Source organism: Papaver somniferum, chromosome 5 (genome assembly GCF_003573695.1).
Source record: "Papaver somniferum cultivar HN1 chromosome 5, ASM357369v1, whole genome shotgun sequence".
Taxonomy (NCBI): domain Eukaryota; kingdom Viridiplantae; phylum Streptophyta; class Magnoliopsida; order Ranunculales; family Papaveraceae; genus Papaver; species Papaver somniferum.
The window spans coordinates 82,570,380-82,592,071 of record NC_039362.1 but is presented as its reverse complement, the minus strand read 5'-3'; the positions used below and the strand labels follow the sequence as shown (position 1 = coordinate 82,592,071).

The 21,692-nt window shown below is 39.7% G+C and overlaps 1 protein-coding gene across 1 annotated transcript; it reads left to right on the top strand.

The window, feature by feature from the left end:
- The first annotated feature begins 284 nt into the window (after nt 1-284).
- Nucleotides 285-3,644, top strand: LOC113282034 (endoglucanase 8-like). Its single transcript, XM_026530961.1, has 7 exons — nt 285-548; nt 652-1,059; nt 1,157-1,249; nt 1,351-1,512; nt 2,639-2,750; nt 2,906-3,069; nt 3,186-3,644. Exons 1-7 carry the CDS (start codon nt 321-323, stop codon nt 3,513-3,515), a joined length of 1,497 nt encoding a protein of 498 aa, XP_026386746.1. The 5' UTR covers nt 285-320; the 3' UTR covers nt 3,516-3,644.
- The last annotated feature ends 18,048 nt before the right edge of the window (nt 3,645-21,692 follow it).

Genomic DNA, 21,692 nt, shown 5'->3' with positions numbered 1-21,692 from the left:
CTTTCGGAATGATCGTCTAACAGTAAATAGATAGAGCGATCATCCTAATCACCTTTCCGGTTACAGTAAATAGATACCAGCACATTTGGTTGTGTCATTTTCTTTTTCTTAGCTTAACTTACGAAAATCCCCTTCAAAAAACCGGTCAATTTCATTGGAGACCGAGCTAACCACTTAGAAGTGTCCACGTGTCACTTCCCCTCCGAGAATCCAAAGCTTAATAATCACTCTCTTCTTATAAAATTCACTCCACTCTTCACTATTTTCTTTCTCCACCACCACCTCCACCTCCACCGTCTCTCTCCCTCGACATTACTAAAATGGCGCCAAAACTTCTTCCTCTTCCTTCTTCTTCTTCTATACTAAAACTATTTTTTATTCTATATCTCACAGTACATTGTCCATCATATGCCACTGGTCACAATTACGGTGATGCTCTTCGTAAAAGCCTGCTTTTCTTCGAAGGTCAAAGATCAGGAAAGCTTCCACCAGATCAACGTCTCAAGTGGCGCCGTGATTCTGCACTCAAAGATGGTTCTGCATCCGGAGTAAGATAATTTTAAATATATAATTTCCCCACTCCTCGTTGTACATATTCATTCACGTACAGTCACTAACTAATTCCGGCCGGTGTTTGATTGAATTTTGCAGTTAGACTTAACGGGAGGTTACTATGATGCTGGAGATAACATAAAATTTGGTTTCCCAATGGCTTTTACAACGACATTACTCTCCTGGGGTGTTATTGACTTTGGTAAAAACATGGGACCAGAGTTAAAACATGCTGTTAAAGCCGTTAGGTGGGCAACGGATTACTTATTAAAAGTAACTTCTGTCAAAGGAACTGTTTATGTTCAAGTAGGTGATGCTTTATCTGATCATAACTGTTGGGAAAGACCCGAAGACATGGATACATCAAGAGCCGTTTATAAAATTGATACGTCCCATCCTGGTTCTGATGTTGCTGGTGAAACTGCCGCTGCTTTAGCTGCTGCTTCCATCGTTTTCCGCAAGCGTGATCCTAATTATTCACGTATATTACTTGATCGTGCCGTATCAGTAAGTCTTATAAAAAAAACACTGAACCATTTTAATTTCTTCCAAATATCTTGCTCTTGCGAGTGATTAATTGGCTTGTTAATTAATTTGGGTATAGGTATTCAAGTTTGCTGACAAACACCGGGGTGCGTATAGTAACAGTTTGAGGTCTGCAGTTTGTCCATTTTACTGTGACGTGAATGGATATCAGGTTAGTTTTTCTAGAGTCGTCTCTGATTTATGTAGTTTTCGACATTTGGTTGGTAAGTAATAAAATATGTGATAAATATGGTGGTGGTGTTATATGAACAGGATGAGTTGCTTTGGGGTGCGGCATGGTTGCATAAAGCATCAAGGAGGCGCGAATACAGAGAGTATATAGTGAGGAACGAGGAAGTTTTAGGTGCTGGAGATAGTATTAATGAATTCGGTTGGGATAACAAGCATGCCGGAATTAACGTCCTCATTTCCAAGGTACACATATAAATATATATTGCATAAACATTATCCTAATTCCTACCTATCTTTTCAGACCAACTCTTCTGAAATTTTGCTATCAGCAAGCCTATATAACGAAAGCATATCGTGTGCATGTTCTAACAATTTTTGCGTTCCGTCAACAAACAAACGTACCGGATAAAACTTTTGTTTCTACATAAACTGAACTATGAATGGTCTTTATTATTTGCTCTGTACGTATGGAATATACGGGAGACGAGAGAATTACAGGACCAATAGCTAGATTTTTTGATTGTTTTTCTTGTCTTTATTGCTGGTTGCATATTTTATGACCGTTATATCACTACTGTACATAGTACATAGTTTTCGTAAATGACAACAATACCCTGCTAACGTTCCAATTACATTTTCCCGGGGCGTCAGATTCTAACACAAAATCACCACATATTTGTTGCCCATGATGTGAAAAGAGAAGTGGCTAAATTCTTCTTCCCTTGACTTTTCAAGGTCCCACTTTTTCTTTGAGTGGGTCCCATCGATCTGTTTGGAATGCTAAATCAGTCGACGTGGGTACCGGCAGAGTGGTGAGAAAGAGTTTGACAGCTCCCCATCTTTGAGGCCATTATCTCTTTCTTTTCATCAGGAAAAGGCATGGTTAGTCACATGGTTGATAACGTGGCTTATTCTGATCGGAATTTTATCCAGTAAGATACTTACAAATCAGTCACGTATGAACTCATTTCCGTAGTCAGCTACTCATGTGATCATCACCTTTTCTGTTAAAGTGTATCCGTACATACATATAGATTCTACAGTCCGTGCTCGTAGAGCTGTAGAGAGGTGGTAGATCACGTTACCGATTTCTAGTTTCTCTTTTGAGTATTTAATTCATCTCAAATATGACAAAAATTCTCCAATCATGATTAATATTAATTACAAATTACTTGTCTCGATTAGCTAATGTATTGATTAATCACACTTCCTTAACTCATGTTCTGCGGAATCTGTCGGGCTTAGCGACTTCCATAGCTTGCTGCATAATGCATCATGATGAGACTGGTCAGAATTGGTTGTCAGCGAAAATTTTAATCAGTTTTAACTAATTCTGACTCGTGATTACATTTGTTTGTGTTGGTTGCAGGAAGTGTTGATGGGGAAAGCAGATTACTTCAAATCTTTTCAACAAAATGCTGATAATTTTATATGTTCATTAACGCCGGGAATATCTAATCCTAATGTTCAATATTCCCCAGGTACATTTTTCAACTTTTTGCTCTTCATTTTTATAGCATCTAATGGCTGTCATATGTAAAGTCATATCTTATTAACTTTCCCACCGTTTGTGTGAGATCACTGTCACTTAAACTTTATCTTTATGATTTTCCTTTTATACGTTTGGAATGTGTAGGTGGATTAATATTCAAAGCTGGAGCAAGTAACATGCAACATGTAACGTCCTTGTCATTCTTACTTCTAGCCTACTCTAATTATCTCAGCCATTCCAATAAGATCATTCATTGCGGTCAGCAATCAGCTTCTGCTTCTACTCTCAGGCACTTGGCTAAACGTCAGGTATGCTGCATGCTGCTGCTTCTACTCTCACGAACTTATTTATTACAGTACTCTGTCAATACTCTTGCACATGGATTATTAACCATTTGGACTTGGCATATGGTTTTTGTTAACAGGTGGATTACATTCTAGGTGATAATCCATTGAGGATGTCATATATGGTGGGATATGGTTCAAAATTCCCATTACGTATTCATCATCGAGGAAGTTCACTTCCATCTGTAAAGGCACACCCATCTCATATTGGATGTAAGGATGGATCACGTTACTTCAACAGTCCAAATCCTAATCCCAATTTGTTAGTTGGAGCTGTTGTTGGGGGGCCGAATAGTTCAGATGCTTTCCCAGATTCAAGGCCATTTTTCCAGGAATCAGAGCCCACAACTTACATAAATGCACCGTTGGTTGGCTTACTTGCATACTTTTGGGCTCATCCCAACTTATAAATCAATATATAGTAAAAATTTGTACCAAGTGTTATTTTGAGTGGTGCGCAATAAGCACCATCAAGCGAATCATTGTAGTAAGAATCTACCGGTTTTAATCTTTAATGAGAAAATGGAAATTGTAGTTAAGAGTACTAGTGTGGTTTTGTTTGCAGATAAGCTATGCGCCACTTGATTCCAGGTATGCAATAACGTAAAAATCTAGTTTTAGCTACATTTTACCATTGATTCATACAAAAATAACAAAAGCGTTTGTAATGTTTGAAACTTGGAAAATGGGAAGGCTGCATAATCACTTTCTTGTTATCATTTGTGGGAAATTTTGGAATTGGTCGTGTTTTAGGTGGTCCTTTGTCAGTGTGATCCACCGCCTACTTAGTAATTCTCTCAATTATTTCCCAATCATTTCCGAATGATTCGCGAACGTGTCCGAACTGGCCGAATCCGAATGATACTTCCGAACTATTTGAACTCCGAACCTAGTTCCCGGATTATATGAACCTCACGCATGATTCGCGAACGTATCCGAACTGACCGAATTCGAATGATATTTCCAAACTAGAACTCTCATGGATAACTTTCTGACTAAGTTTTGTTGATTGGTTTTCGTTTGATTTTGTATATACTTTATATTTAAATACAATTATTCAATTAAAATTTTCTATCGGTAGTTATTTAACCAGTGTTTTATGTGTTGATTTTTGTTAAAAGTCTATAAACTCGTTTTAAATATTATGCGGTTAAATTGTTTACTTCTTGTTAAATAATCACGCTAAAATGTTTTTTTCCATCTTATAAATCATATACAAATAAAAGTAGTCTCGTAATAAGATCATAATACTTATCAATTTATCATATATGTAAGCCGAATTTTAAGTGCCGAACTCACATTTATAAAATGAATGCGCACGTACATATGCCGTTCCGAACTACTGTCTGAACAACGAACTGTTGACCGGATTTTTGACCGAATCCGACCTATCCGAATCCGTATAATTCCCGTATGTATGTCGTCCCGAACTATTATTCGTATCCCGAATTGCTAACCAACAGAAGCTAAAGTTTAGTTTGGTAATTAAAAGACTGAAATAATCATTTTTGTCTCATCTTCCCTAAATACAAACGTTTATCTTTTATCTTTTCGGAATACTTTTGTAGATATATTTTCTCCCCAATTAATTTCAATTTCTTTCTTTTCTAAAAATCCATTTTTGTATTACTTATGAACAATCCAATAACATCTCCATTTAAGAAGGATCATCTTTTGCGAATACTTTTTACCTCTAGATCTATTTTCTCCCCTACTAATCGGCATTCCTTTCTTTCCCAGAAATCCGTTTTTGTATTACTTATGAATAATCCAGTAACATCTCCATTTCAGAAGGAATAAAAAAGTAAATAAAAATAGTTGATCTCGTAACAAATTTTCACCATCTGAATTGTTCTATCAGATGTGTGCCAATTGATTCACAAATGGAATAAACTTGTAATGTTAGTTTATTTGTTGAATGGACTCGTAAATGATAGTTCGTAATGATTTTGCATTTGTAGAATTAACTGGTTATGATAATTGTGAAAATGCGGGGGTCTAACAACCACACCCAACAATTCGTTTAGCAATCTGAGAGGACTTACTCCAATATACTTTCTAGAGAATCAACTAGACAGTCAGACTCAATCTAGAGCAAAGTATATCAAAGAGTTTAATATCTCTAACTCTTAATTCAATCCGCAATCAACAAATAGAAATCTGCGAGCCCGATTGAATATAAGAGGAGTTACTTGAACGGTACCAAAGACCAATGTTCAAGAGTCAATCAATGTAAATCAACAAACAAAGGTTGGATATTTTAATTGATTGATCTTAACGCACAACCTGTGATATTTCAATTATATAACAAAATATAATGCAGAAAAGAAATAACACAGACACCAGAATTTTGTTAACGAGGGAAACGCAAATGCAGAAAAACCTCGGGACCTAGTCCAGATTGAACACCACACTGTATTAAGCCGCTACAGACTCTAGCATACTACCAATTAACTTCGGACTGGAATATAGTTGAACCCTAATCAATCTCACACTGATTCAAGGTACAGTTGTGTTCCTTACGTCTCTGATCCCAGCAGGATACTACGCACTTGATTCCCTTAGTTGATCTCACCCGCAACCAAGAGTTGCTAAGACCCAAAGTCGAAGACTTGATAAACAAATCTGTCTCACACAGAAAAGTCTATAGATTGAATAAATCTGTCTCCCACAGAAATACCCAAGAGTTTTTGTTTCGTCTTTTAATAAATCAAGGTGAACATGAACCAATTGATAAACCGGACTTATATTCCCGAAGAACAGCCTAGTATTATCAATCACCTCACAATAATCTTAATCGACTAGCGAAACAAGATATGTGGAATCACAAACAATGAGACGAAGATGTTTGTGATTACTTTTATCTTACCTATCGGAGAAATTAATCTCGAGCCAATTATTTCAATTGTACTCAATACGATAAAATCGGGAAAGATCAGAACACACAACTACAAAGAAAATAGTTGGGTCTGGCGTCACAATCCCAATGAAGTATTTGAAGTCGTTAACCTACAGGGTCTCGATAGAAACCTAAGGTTAAAGGAGAATCCACTCTAGTATATGCAACTAGTAACACATAGGAGGTGTGGGGATTAGTTTTCCCAGTTTTTAGAGTTCTCCTTTATATAGTTTTCAAATCAGGGTTTACAATCCAAGTTACCTTGGTAACAAAGCATTCAATATTCACCGTTAGATGAAAAACCTGATTCAACCAAGCTTATATCTTTCAACCGTTAGATCGAACTTAGCTTGTTACACAAATGAAATGTACCCTCATTAAGGTTTATGTAACCGTACCTAAATGTGTACACCATGTTGGTTCACAAATAGTTAACTGAGGTTAGCCATATGAATACTCTCATATCAACCTTATTCATCTTAACCATAACTAGTTTAAATGACTCAAATGAAACTAGTTAAAGAGTTGGTCAATTGCTATATTCTCATAGAATTATACAAGAACACAATTTAAGCAAAATCGTTTTGATTCGCTCGAATCAATCATGAACATTATAACCACGGTTTGTAAAGATTGCATTCCTTATTATATAAATATTTATGTTCATGTTTAAAACCGATTTTAGAACTTTAACCTTCAAGTATGCAAACGGGTACGCATACTTAAAATACCCAGACTAAGATTGAGTTACGCCAGTACACAAACGGGTACGCAAACTTCAAATCCCAGCAGAAATTCTCGGACATGAACCTGTACGCCAGTACGCAAACGAGTACGCATACTTAGGTTCCCGGATTTCTCAAACCAACAGGTACGCAAACGGGTGCGCATACTATGGTTCCCGGACATGGATTACATATGTGCAAGAGTGTACAACATGACATATCCAATAGTGGTTAAGTGTTCTAAACTCTTATTTCAATCATTGAAACTTTCTTAGAGGATGTTATATATTTTTTATTCACAAACTATTTTTCATCAAAGTGATTTTCAAGTTATTGAAAATCATTACGAAACATTCCAAGACAACACCAATGATTGTATCACACAAACCATGTAAGATGTTACTCAGCAATTTTCACATGATATAAGATGAACTTGGTGGAAGCGAAAGCTTGCCAACACATATTTCGAGAAATATGTAAGCGAGTTAAACTCAGCTCGAAATCTCAAATGTGTATATAGAAAACTATATCGTAATACGACTTATGTCTCAATATAGGAGATATAGTATAAATAGAATTTTCAAGTGATAGATGAATTCAAGTCTCCACATACCTTTTGTCGATGAAGTTCCACAAGCTCCCCTTAGTAGTTCTTCGTCTTCAAGTGATGAACGCTGTGAAAACTAAGCTCAACTACACAATCTATGTCCTAGTCCGAGACATCTATAAATAGGATAGAAATCAAGACTTATAGTTTTGATCACTAACATTGACAAACATGCTTGAGATAACAACACATGCGAGTTCGACCGAGCAGTGGTCTAACAATCTCCCCCTTTGTCAATTTTAATGACAAAACTATCAATATATATGGATTATAAAATAAATAAAAGTTTGTAGCTTCTCATCCAAATGCTTGATCTCCTTGGCATCTTCAACACGACTCGAAAACTTCGTCACTTCCAAGTACTCCATGAGTTTAAACGTGTTAAACTCAGCATCATAGTTGAAAATGCGGGGGTCTAACAACCTCACCCAATATTTCGATTAGCAATCTGTATGGACTAACTCTAATATACTTTTAAGAGAATCAACTAGACAGTCAGACTCAATCTTAATAAAAAATATATCAAGGAGTTAATATCTCTATCTCTTGATTTAAATCTTACTAAAGCAATCTGCGAGTCTCGATTAAATACAAGAGAGATAAACTTGGATGGTACCAAAGACCAATATCCAAGGATCAATCAATATCCAATAAACAATCAAAGGTTGGATTTCACTATTGATCGATACAATGCACAACCTATGATATTTCAATTATATAACAAAATATAATGCGGAATAGAAATAACACAGACACCAGAAATTTTGTTAACGAGGAAACCGCAAATGCAGAAAAACCCCGGGACCTAGTCCAGATTGAACACCACACTGTATTAAGCCGCTACAAACACTAGCATACTACAAACTAACTTCGGTCTGGACTGTAGTTGAACCCTAATCAATCTCACACTGATTCAAGGTACAGTTACGCTCTTTACGTCTCTGGTCCCAGCAGGATACTACGCACTTGATTCCCTTAGCTGATCTCACCCACAACCAAGAGTTGCTACGACCCGAAGTCGAAGACTTTAATAAACAAATCTGTGTTACACAGAAAATCTACAAGGATAGATAAAACTGTCTCCCACAGATAAACCTAAAAGTTTTGTTCTGTCTTTTGATAAAAATCAAGGTGAACAAGAACCAATTGATAAACCAGAGTTATATTCCCGACGAATATCCTAGTATTATCAATCACCCCACAATAATCTAAATCGTATGGTAGCGAAACTAGATATTGTGGAATCACAAACGATGAGACGAAGATGTTTGTGATTTCTTTTTATCTTGCCCTATCAGAGATATAATCTCAAGTCAATTATTCAATTGAACTCGTACGATAGAAAATAGCAAGATCAGATCGCTCAACTACAAGAGAATTAGTTTCGTCTGGCTTCACAATCCCAATGAAGTCTTTCAGTCGTTAATCGACAGGGTCTCGAAAAGAAACCTACGATTAAAGGAGAATCGACTCTAGCAAACCAACTAGTATCACACAGGAGGTGTGTGGATTATTTTCGCACAGTTGCTAGACGTCTCCTTATATAGTTTCAAATCAGGTTTTGCAATCTAAGTTACCTTGGTAACAAAGCATTCAATAATCACTGTTAGATGAAAAACCTGATTTATCCAAGCTAATATCTTTCAACTGTTATATCGAAATTTATCTTGTCACACACAAATGAAATGTATTCATTTAGGTTTGAGTAACCGTACCTAAACGTGTACATTGGTTGGTTCACAAATGGTTGACCAATGGTTAGCCATATGAGTTGATTTCATATTAACCATATTCATCTTTCTCATAACTAGTTCAAGTGACTCATAAGAACTAGTTCAAGAGTTGTTCAATTTCTTAGGTCTTTATACATAGACACAATTCAAACAAAATCGGTTTGATTCATTTGAATCAATTCATGAAAAATATACCCACGGTTTGCAAAGATTGCATTCCTTATAATTTATTGTTTTAAGTCCATGAACTACCGATTTGAGAAAGAACTAGCTTGGGTATGCGTACCTTAGCTACCGGATTTTGAGTTGGTTTTAGTTTCCAAACTCAACAGACTTTTTCGAGTGAAAACGTTCTGCCAGTACGCGTACCTAAGGTGACTGGTTTTTGAGTTCGTAAACTTCAAACTCAGCATAATTTCACGGACGTGAATTTCCGCCAGTACGCGTACCCAACCTGTCTCCTTCACCAATACCGCATGCACACCTATGCACGCACTTGGTTTCCGGCACATGGATTTATACACTAATGTGCGAACACACTATATGCTTACATCCATAGGTGGTTACATATTCTCAACTCTACATTTCAATCGTTGAAACATTCTTCTATAATGTTATAACAGTCGTTAGACATAAAGAATCGACTATCGTCATCAAAGCTATTTTCAATATTGAAACGTCATCATGACTTTCGTCACGGGTAAAGATGAAGATGGTTAAATCAAAAGCTCACCTACACGTGTTTCGAGAAAAAGATAGGCGAGTAAACTCGACTCGAAATAGCAAATGTGTATGTATGAAAACTATCATACTTATACGACTTTTTTCTCAAGAGTAAGAGATGGAATAGATAGACTTTTGAGTGACAAGATGAGTTCAAGTCTCCAAATAACTTTTGTTCGGATGAAGTTCCATTGGTTCCTTGATTAGTTCTTCGTCTTTGCAAGATAATCGCCATGGAGTCTGGAGCTCAACTATTCCTAACTATTCTAGACCGAGACTTAGTCATAAGTATACTAGAAATCAAGACATATAGTTTTGATCACTAATATTGACAAACATGCTTGAGATGGCAACGCATGCGAGTTCGAGCAAGCAATGCTCTAACAATAGTTGTTGGAGATCCGTAGCGATAACAATGAGAAAACAATAGCTTTCAATCATTGTTATACAATGTCATAGTATTATCACACATCATCAAAGTTTCATTGTATCACAACTTTGACAACAATACTATGGTGATATGTATCACTCCCCCTTAGTCAATACTTCATATCAACATGAAAACCACTCCTTCTTACATAATGATCCGCAAACCATATGTATTTGTAGTATGAAACTACACATTAATTCTCCCCCTTTTTGTCAATATAAATTGGCAAAGGTACGAAAACTAGTGGGATCCTCATGAAATTTTCATAGAGATACTTCATGACCAAAAGAGAAGCTAAATGCATTCATCAAGGAGTTTATAAAGATACAAGATAACCCTTATAATATTCCACAGCCGCACTTCCCACAAAGATTTGGCAATTAAGCACAAGTTCAAAAAGAACTCTCCCCCTGTTGATGGTGGTTTTTAGCTTAGGGGCAAAATCGTAAAACCGTACATCTGACATGGCGTCACTACGACCACTAGCGCATTTATTGAATCAATCAGCATGCCTACGTAAGAATTACCAGGGTACCTTTTTTTTTTATATACATGTGTCATGTTCCACGGCAGAACCCTTAGTATTGACTGACATTATCTTCGTATATACCAAACCCTAATTCTTGCACCACCGTGCCAATGGCAAACCATGCCAGCCACGTCTTCGCGCCAAGACATGCCAACCATGCCAGCCGCACCACTGTGCCAATGGCAAACCATGCCAGCCACGTCTCCGCGCCAAGGCATGCCAACCATGCCAGCTGCACCACCGTGCCAATGGAAAACCATGCCGGCCACGTCTCCGCGCCAAGGCATGCCAACCATGCCAGCCATGTCTCCGCGCCAAGGCATGCTAACCATGCCAGCCACATCTCCGCGCCAAGGCATGCCGACCATGCCAGCCGCACCACTGTGCCAATGGCAAACCATGCCAGCCACATCTCCTCGCCAAGGCATGCCCAACATGCCATCCGCACCACTGTGCCAATAGCAAACCATGCCATCCACGTCTACCGCGCCAAGGCATGCCAACCATGCTAGCCGCACCATGAGCCAATGGCATGCCAAACCCTTGGCCCCACCATGCCAAGCAAACCACACCTTGCCTTGGCCCCAACCATGCTAGCCGCACCATGCGCCAATGACATGACAAACCCTTGGCCCCACCATGCCAAGCCAACCGCACCTTGCATTTCCCACACCATGCCAAGCCAACCGCACCTTGCCTTGGCCTCACCATGCCAAGACGTCCGTGCCAAACCCTTGGCCTCACTATGCCAAGCCGTCCGCGCCATTTTCCTTGGCCTCACCATGCCAGCCTTCCCTATGCGGCTACCAAAACGAAGGCGTGCGACGATCAACGACCACCCTTCAATCCTAGATGCGAATCCTAGCCGTCCAAGGTCGCCAAACAACGCATGGTAACCTTTGGCCCAAAATCCTAGTTTTGGCCACGTTAAACCACGCCAAGGCATGTCATGCCACATGTGCCAATGGCATGCCAACCACCTTGCCGCGCCATACCATGCCAGCCTTCCCTATGCGGCTACCAAAACGAAGGCATGAGACGATCAACGACCATCCTTCCATCTTAGATGCAAATCTTAGCCGTCCAAGGTCACCAACCAATGCATGGTAACCTTTGGCCCAACGCCAAAACCTTATTTTGGGCCACGCCCAAACCGCGCCAAGGCATGCCGGCCATGCCACATGTGCCAATGGCCTGCCAACCACCTTGCCGCGCCATACCATGCCGGGCTTCCCTATGCGGCTACCAAAACGAAGGCGTGCGACGATCAACGACCACCCTTCAATCCTAGATGCAAATCCTAGCCGTCCAAGGTCGCCAAACAATGCATGGTAACCTTTCGTCCAAAACCCTAGTTTGGCCACGCCAAACTGCGCCAAGGCATGCCATGCCACATGTGCCAATGACATTCCAACCACCTTACCGCGCCATACCATTCCGGCCTTCCCTATGCAGCTACCAAAACGAAGGCGTGCGACGATCAACGACCACTAATGGACGCATTTATGTGTCTAATTTGTCCTTAATGTTTTGTATTGTTAGTGCTCGTTTTTGTACTTATTATGGTGTTTTGTGTGTTTGTAGGTATTTTTTGGAAATAAATATTGTTGGAAAATTCGGCTCTAAAAGTTGCTCGGAGCACCCCCGGAGAACACGTGTTATTCGGACCCCTACTGTGGTTAAGGGGCATCCCAATTACTAAGGGGTACACACCTGATATTCGCACCCCAGCTGTTGGATAAGGGGAACCCTTTCTTCTTCGTTTGAAAACGTTTTGGGCGGGAAAAGTTGATAATCACGAACAACAGATTAGGGTTGGATTTTCGGAGCTGATTGGTGGAGATTCAATCGCCAAATTCAGCATGGTTGGACCTTTTAACACTAAACAGGCTTGGTATAGTCATTATAATGGAAATAAATGGGCTGGATAATCACCGGTGATGAGAATAGAATTCCATGGAGTTTTACCGGAATTTTGTCCAGTTACCGGAAACATTTAGGGTTGGAATTTTGGAAGAGTTAGAGAAAGATTCAATGGCTGGGATTTTCTGGGATGACTTGGACGTACCAAACAGGGATGGTAATGTGTTTTGTTTCGTCTAACTTGGGCTACAATCACGCGTGGAAGAAAACATAGAAGCACGAGTTTTGCAGGAGTATATCACGGGATTACGCAAGATTTAGACGTATAATGCTTGTGCTTGGATTGTGCCAAACTGGAGCAGAAACGTGTAGAAAACAAATAAGGATAGTTTACAACAACAGACGCGTGAAGAAGAAGAAAAAGGAAATAAAAATATCTCTGAGGCTGGCAGGGTTAAGGAGAATTATTACGAGTTATTACAAGAGATTTTCATCGCCTGTTGTGTATAAATAGCGTCTTGGGGTAGCGGAGAAGAAAACAGAGAGAATTGGGAGGATTTAGAACATCTCATAGGCGAGAAATTGAAAGTTGCAGAGAGTCACCATTTCTGCTGCTGCATAGCTGAAGAACACGAAGAACAGACCAGCAAAGACAGTCGTCTTTCTACAGTGATAACGACTCACAGCCGAGGGTCGTACATCATAGGCATACTTATTTGCTACAGTATCAGTGACATATACTTTGTGTCGTTCTGGTTTGTAACACTTATAACCGTTACAAACCCGGTTTTCATTATATTTCTCCCTTTTCATCATTTGTAAACCATTTTTGAGCAATAATAATGAATTTCGAGCGTGTTTCCAACATGATGATGTGCTAATTCTCTCACAACCAAGGCAATGAGGAAGCTATTTACGCATGAATAATTTGGTAACTATTATATTTTCTCTAATATTTAATTACAATTCACTCAATCACTGCTTTTGCAGAGTTTTTAATTGTTTGCATAATTTTCTTCATTAGTTGTGATTCAATTAGATAGGTTATGCTTTGATTATATAATCTATGCTTAGGGGATACAATTAATTTTTGAGAATTTTCCTGATTATTTGTGAGTTAAGAAAGGGACTTAAAGATAATTAGAGTTTTGGGTTATTTACCATCATTCATTCATGTGTAATAGTGGAATCAGTGTCTTGGTTATTTTCTCATATCTTGAAATCAAATTTTGAGTTAAGTTTTCTTTAATTTTTAAGTATAAATTCTTTTGCTTTCGCAAGTCTCAACGAACCTTTTTACTACAACTCAATTGAAAATCACATCAACCACCCTTCAATCCTAGATGCAAATCCTAGCCGTCCAAGGTCGCCAAACAACGCATGGTAACCTTTGGACCAAAACCCTAGTTTTGGCCACGCCAAACCGCGCCAAGGAATGCCGTGCCACATTTTCCAATGGCATGCCAACCACCTTGTCGCACCATACCATGCCGGACTTCCCTATGCGACTACCAAAATGAAGGCCTTCCCTAAGGTGCAGATCTTAGCCGTCCAAGGTTACCAGCTAACACATGGCAACCTTTGGCCCTAGTTTGGTCGCGCCTAAACAAATCCAAAACCCTGACTTTTGGCCGCGCCTAAACTAGGCCATATTAAAGCCATACTGATCATGCTTTCATGTCACTGGATACTAAACGAAGGGTTGCAATAATCAACGACTACCTTTCCTTTTAAGATGCAAAATCTCGACCGTCGAAGGTCACCACGAGCCGGAAAGTCTCCCAAGCTCAACTTGCCAGACAACAACAACGTGCTACATGTTTTCCATGAAAACACTCGAGACATCAACGCATGTAACAAACTGGGGGATGTTCATTGGGTATTGGTTTGGCGGTTTACAGCGTGCGGCGTACACTACGCCCGTTATAAGAAAGTGTCATAAGGATGAGGCGGTTAGTAAATACAGGGAGTAGTGGTGAAACGCTTTCTTTTATGGAACATCAATTCCAGGCGTTACCGGTTACCACCTCCTCCCATTTACTCACCCGTTTTCCATTTCTTAATGAGACCAGAGTACGTTTCACTTCGACTTGTATAAATAGGCATTACCTATTCCCACCGAATAACAAGTTCTGGTCAGGAGCATACAACACTCAGAAAACATTTGCTAGCTTTCCATATGTTAGCTTCCCACTTTCTGATACAAGTCGTGAAACAACTACTCTTCCAGAATCAACTATTCTGGTCTTAACACTCTCTTAGTTTCCCTCCCCAAAACCAACCCTTCTCCTTCACTTTGTGACCGAAGCAAGTCTGGAACGGCCATTTATTGGTTTAGGCCGGATTTGTACAGATTGATCTCTCGAATTTAAAGTACTCCCTTGCAGTACATTGTTTAGGGTTTAAACTTGTTTCTCACTCACACACCCGAAATTACCAAAATCACCAGAAACCGTTTTCACCATCAAACAATTGGCGACCACAGTGGGAGATTGATCTTTCGGTTACAATATCAATTTCTAATTCCCGATCTCATACTTCAACCCAGACATCAAGGTGGTGGAAGCAAACGATCCGCTCAGGGATCGATAACTTAGTTACCTGGCGACTCAGTTACCAGTCATAACACGACAAGGGGTGACTGGAGACTTCCCGGAGGTTAGAAGCAAATGATCCGACCAGGGATCGACGACTCGGTTATCAGGTGACTCAGGGATGACTGGGTACTTTTCACAATCATGACGGTGCTTCCCACAAAACTCAGACTTGCACCCGGAAGATCCATTTTTCGTTAGGAGATCCAAAAAACCGAGTAAGTCTTGCTAGACGAAATACATGGTCTACTACTTCAAATCTTCACAGAGATGATAAAAAACGATAGCCATATTGTTCCCATGTTTCATTTCATGCTTTCTACTGTCGCACAACATTCACAATTCCATGGCTTTCCTGGAATACTTATGCTACTTATAGTCATAACGAAAACAACATTATTCTAAAATAATTCATTCCAAAAGAATAATCCAAAACCCTCATAGATAATAGTTATCTATCAATTCAAATAAAACCATAAATCAGGCGCTTTGTTTGCCTTTCAAAACTAACACAGTCACCTACCCGTACGTGCCTATTTTGCATAATAATGACTGCCCGTTACTATTTACGAGGTAGCCGACGTTACTACGGTGATATTCGAAGAGGAATTGTTTATGATGAAGTATTTATACAAGTATATGAAAGGCATATCCACGGCTAGGGTTTACACCAGCTCAAAAGAAAAATATTTCTACAGATTTATGGAAGGCATACCTATGTCTAGGGTTTGCACCAACACAAGAAAACAAGAGAACAATTTGAAAGAGAAACGCTGGAGTACATAGCTGTAATATGCTTGCTCACTTTATTTCTACCACGCTACCGCTAACACTAGGACGTGATGACAAAGATACGAGATAAAAAGGAGAGCCAACCCCTTTCATAAGCATAATATTTTTGGAATTTGAATAAGGAAAGGATTTCCTGTTTGAGCTACGTATGGAAAGAGGAAACTGGGCCCGAAAGAACAAGCCCGCGCAACGCCAAGACAGCGTCGTGCCAAGCCAGCACCGTGCCAAGCCAACAGTCTGCGCCATGCCCAGACGACAGTCTGCGCCATGCCCAGTCAACAGTCCGCGCCAAGACAGCGCCCATTCCAAACCGATCCAGCGCTAACAAATTGCACCCTTACAACGCCATCTTCTCCGCTCCACAACCAGCCAAAGCAGCGCCAGCCTCACCCTTCGAAACATCACCATGGCTCCAGCACTCCGTGATCAATACCGTGCCATCTCTGCACGATACACCTACGATCACCAGAACCAGAGCCGCTTCCGCCACCCCAACGTTTCTTCAAGTATGACAGCTCCAACCATCACCAGAGACGCTGCTACTCCACCGTCAGGGCAAGATACTGGAAGAGCCATAAGAAGGCGACCTCCTTTTACCACTGTTGATTTGATGAAAAGACAAAAGGTTCTCGTAAGGCTCAGACAGACGTGTTTATAACTCAGGAAGAGATACCTATTTCCCCAAGACACTGACGGAGCGGCCACCATAAGAGTCACGTCAACCCAAGAGGGATCTAACAAAGAATACTTTTAACATCCGGCGCAGGCACTTCAGCAGGACATGCGTTTATAGATGAAGAGGCTCGCGTTGCTCTTGAACGCCCAGTAGAAGGGAATCAACAATCCAATATCATCACACGTAACATACTTTTTTTTAATTTTACGTTTCTTTGGTATTTGTCTTTTCATTACAGATTTTTGGAATTTGGAGCGAAAGAAAAAGAAGTTTCCAAAGCTGTTGGTGATTACTTAAAGATTTGGAATCAAAAGACGAAGAAAAAAGAACAATAAAAAGAGAGAGAGAGAGAGAATTTTATTAGATTGTATTAGGAATCTTTTATTTTTGTAATTTTCTTTTTCTTTTGCACTTTATTTTTGGACTTTCTTTTGGACTTTGGACAATTGGACTTTCTTTTACTTTTTTAACCCTAAGGAAGGGTAGTATTTCAAATATTAAATTGTTTGCAGAGAAGGACGGCGATTACGATATCACCTCGGCCCCTCAGGTTCACACATGACATAGGAGTCGTGGCCCGAGTCGACTTCAGCGGTTCATCCCACGTCTGGAACGGGAGGTAAGCTTGTCGAAACACTCGCGAATCCCCTGCTAGCGAGTTACTGTATTCCTTCGTTTGCATATATGTCGAGGAACTGAATACAGCTGCTTTAATATCCTAGTAAAGGGCAAGGACTGGCCATACAAGATAAGGGTTCGGATTTCATCACCGCTCACTTCTTTCCCGCCTTAGGAAAACGATACCAAACGCGAACCTAAGCTTAAAATACTGACTAGAACGAGACCTATAGGGTAACGAGATTAATAGGAAAGTCGTTCGAAAAATATTGGTTACTCTTTTAAGCATACTTCGAAGTTCATAATGGTTTCTGTGAGTTGAATGCGTGACTGCGCCGCCTTGTAATGTGGTGAGGCCTTGGGTATCAAAGCTCCACGAAGCTTTCCTCGCCTCTATTCAACTTACTTTGACTCGGATTGATTTCAGAGGGGTTTGCTTAAATTGTAACGAATTCCCTTTCGAAAGATTAGAAGCTGGTCTAGAAACAATCTAAGTGGAGCCATCATGCTTTTTGTTTGCTAGAAATCAGTAGGTTTGTTATGGTGAAGTCAGCCTTGTTTGTGTTTGCATAGAACTTCCCTTCCTTTTAGGACTTTTCTTTTTCTTTTGTTTTTCTAGTGTATGCCCAAGGTTATTAGAAAGCGGGCTTGGAAAAGATACACTCTAGGTCGTTTGATTAGTGACAAACCTAGTAGTTCTTCTTGTGAAGGCGGGGAGCTCGAAGACTCTTCTTTTGAGATCCCTGTCTTTGGAAATTTCAGCTATGAAAACTTGACAATTAGTGAAGAAAGTACTCCTAGTCCTTTGGTAGTGCCAGAAATGGCAAATTTGAAAGCTTTGTTAAACCCAACTAGGACCTCTCGTCCGTCTTGTATCAAGTTAGCTGAAACCGAGGCAAATTATGAACTGAAACCTGGGACTTTACAGATGCTCCCAATGTTTTTAGGAAAAGAGTATGAGAACCCCTATTTTCATGTTAGGGAATTTGAGGAAGTTTGTAGCACTCTGAAAATTAAAAACCTAAGTGATGATGCGTTGAAACTTAGGTTATTCCCCTTTTCCTTAAAAGATAAAGCCAAATCTTGGCTGTATAGTTTGGCCTCTGAGTCAATTGAAACCTATGACCAACTTACTTCTGCCTTTATACATAAGTTTTTCCCAAGGCATAAAACATCGTCTATTAGGACACAAATCTGTACTTTTGCCCAACAAGAGGGAGAATCTTTATATAGGTACTTAGAAGGTTAGGTTAGTTCAGATCCTCTACGAGGGTTTAGATTATTCAACAACAACCATGGTTGAGTCCTTATGCACAGGTGGGTTTGAGAATAAAACTGTTGATGAAGCGATGACATTTTTGAATGAAATCGCCGATAAGACCCAACAATGGGAAAATAGTAGGGAACCCCAGAAAACAATTCTTCTAAGTAGAGGAAATATTAATAGGGTAGAAGGAACTTATGAGTCAGATGCCAAAATAACAGCTATAGCCAAAAGGTTAGAAGCCTTAGAATTAGGTCATTCCAGTGGTAGTAGTGGAAGAAATGAGCCTTTTTGGGAAGGCCTTGCTGTTGAAGAGCAAGCCAATGCTCTTTATAACAACACTAGGTTTGATAACCGACAAAAGTTTGACCCATATTCAGAAACCTATAACCCCGGCTGGAGAAACCATCCAAACCTTTCTTGGTCCAAGGGCCAGAATCAAGGTCAGTCTAGTAATGCTCAGGTTCCCCCAGGTTTTGACTACACTAAGAATCCTTCAGCTCCGACACAGTTTCAGAACCCTTCGGATAAGAAGATTATGATTTTAGAAGAGTCTATTGCCTTGTTAACTCGTAATACTGTGTATTTTCAACAATCTGTTGCTCAAGGTTTAGAAGAAAATAAGAGAATAGGTCAGGCTAACTCTCAGGCTATTTCCGAGTTGAAAAACCAGGTTAGTCAGATAAATGAATCTTTAAGAGAAAGAGGTAAGTTTCCTAGTCAGACTCAACCCAACCCTAGAGGAATTAATGAAATAGGTGAAAGACCATCTGATCATGTGAATGCTATTTAAACCCTTAGGAATGGTAGAGTGATAGACAACAAGGTTTCCATGCCTGATAGTGAACATGTTGTAGTTCACCCTTCTGAACCAGAAACTGAGGAGACTGATAGAGTCTCTAAAGAGACCAATGAGGGTCATATTGAGCCCGGCTTTGTCCCTAGATCCCCATTCCCACAGCTGCTAGTTCCAACTAAGAGGGAGTCCAATTTTAATGATATATTGGAGGTTTTTAAGCAGGTAATATCAACCTTCCACTACTGGATGCAATTAAGCAGATTCCATCTTATGCCAAGTTTCTCAAGGATATGTGTACGCGAAAGCGAAAGCTTAATGTCCAGAAAAAAGCCTTTCTAGCTAGTCACGTGAGTTCTATTATTCAGAATACCACTACTCCTAAGTATAAAGACCCAGGGTCCCCTATCATTTCTTGAACAATAGGTAAATACCGTGTTTAGAAAGCGTTGCTTGACTTAGGAGCTAGTGTGAACTTACACATATCATGTGTACCTTAAGTTAGGACTGGGTGATATGAAACCTACCCAGATGACACTTCAGTTAGCTGATAGGTCCGTTAAAATTCCTCGTGGTGTGATCGAGGATGTTCTTATTGAGGTCGACAAGTTTATTTATCCAGTGGATTTTGTTATCCTAGATACCCAACCTGTCCCTGACCCAGAGAATCAGATACCAGTGATTTTAGGTCGCCCATTTTTAGCAACATCCAATGTATCATTAATTGTCGAACTGGTATTATTAATTTTTCTTTTGGTAATATGACTATTGAGCTGAACGTCTTTCATATTAGTAAGCTACCCTCTGAACTAGATGACTCGAGCATAGAAGAGGTAAACATGATAGGAACATTAGTCGAGGAGTCATTACCAAACACTTTGTTAGAAGATCCGTTAGAGAAATTCCTAGCTCACTTTGGGATTGATTTCGATGATGATAATGTGATTAATGAGGTGAATGCTTTGTTAGACTCAACCCCTTTATTGGACACTAGTAATGTATGGAAACCTAAGTTCGAACCACTACCAGTTTCTAAGTCTACCCTAGTTTCTTCGTTAGAAGAGCCTCCTAAGTTGGACCTAAAACCATTGCCAGATACCCTGAAATATGTTTTTATAGGCCCGTCTGAGACTTTACCTGTGATTATTTCTTCCGTCTTGGATAGTGATCAGGAAAGTAGGCTAGTAACCATCCTTCAAAACAACAAGGAAGCTTTAGGGTGGACCATAGCAGACATTAAGGGTATAAGTCCCACTGTTTGTATGCATCAGATCTATTTAAAGAGTGATACCCAAACCTTATAGGGAGATGCAACATCAGCTAAACCCTAATATGAAAGAGGTAGTTCGAAACGAGGTCCTTAAGTTGTTAGATGCAGGCATTATCTACCCCATTTCAGACAGTAAGTGGGTCAGCCCCTTTCAGGTTGTTCCCAAGAAATCCGGTATTACTGTAGTCCAGAATGATAACAATGAGTTAATCCCGACCCGAGTGACCACGGATTGGCGTGTTTGTATTGACTATAGGAAATTGAACAAGGTCACTAGGAAGGACCACTTTCCCCTTCCCTTCATCGACCAGATGCTAGAGAGATTAGCTGGACATAGTCACTACTGCTTTTTAGATGGATACTCTGGATATAATCGGATAGTTATTGCCCCAGAAGACCAGGAGAAAACCACTTTTACCCGTCCCTTTGGTACCTTTGCGTATAGACGCATGCCTTTCGGGCTATTAAATCCCCTGCGACTTTTCAGCGTTGCATGATGAGCATATTTTCCGATATGGTAGAAAAGTTTTTAGAGGTCTTTATGGACAATTTTTCAGTGCTTGGTTCGTCTTTCGATGAGTGCTTGCATCATTTGTCATTAGTGTTGACTAGGTGTAAGGAAAAGAATCTAGTGCTTAATTGGGAGAAATGTCATTTCATGGTTCGATCGGGAATTGTTTTAGGGCATATCGTATCTTCTAAGGGTATAAAGGTAGATAAAGCCAAAGTTGACCTTATCAAGACTTTACAGGTCCCAAAAACCATAAGAGATATTAGGTCATTCTTAGGGCATGCAGATTTTTATTGTCGATTCATTAAGGATTTTAGCTTGATTTCTAGACCTCTTTGCAATTTGCTTGCAAAAGATGTTGAGTTTGTCTTTGATGATGCTTGTTTAGAGGCTTTTGAGAAGCTCAAGACTTTACTCACTACCGCCCCCATAGTCCAGGCACCCAACTGGAACTTACCCTTTGAGATCATGTGTGATTCTTCAGATTATGCTATTGGTGTTGTGCTAGGTCAGCGGGAAAACAAATTACTTCATGTGATTTACTATGCTATCAAAAC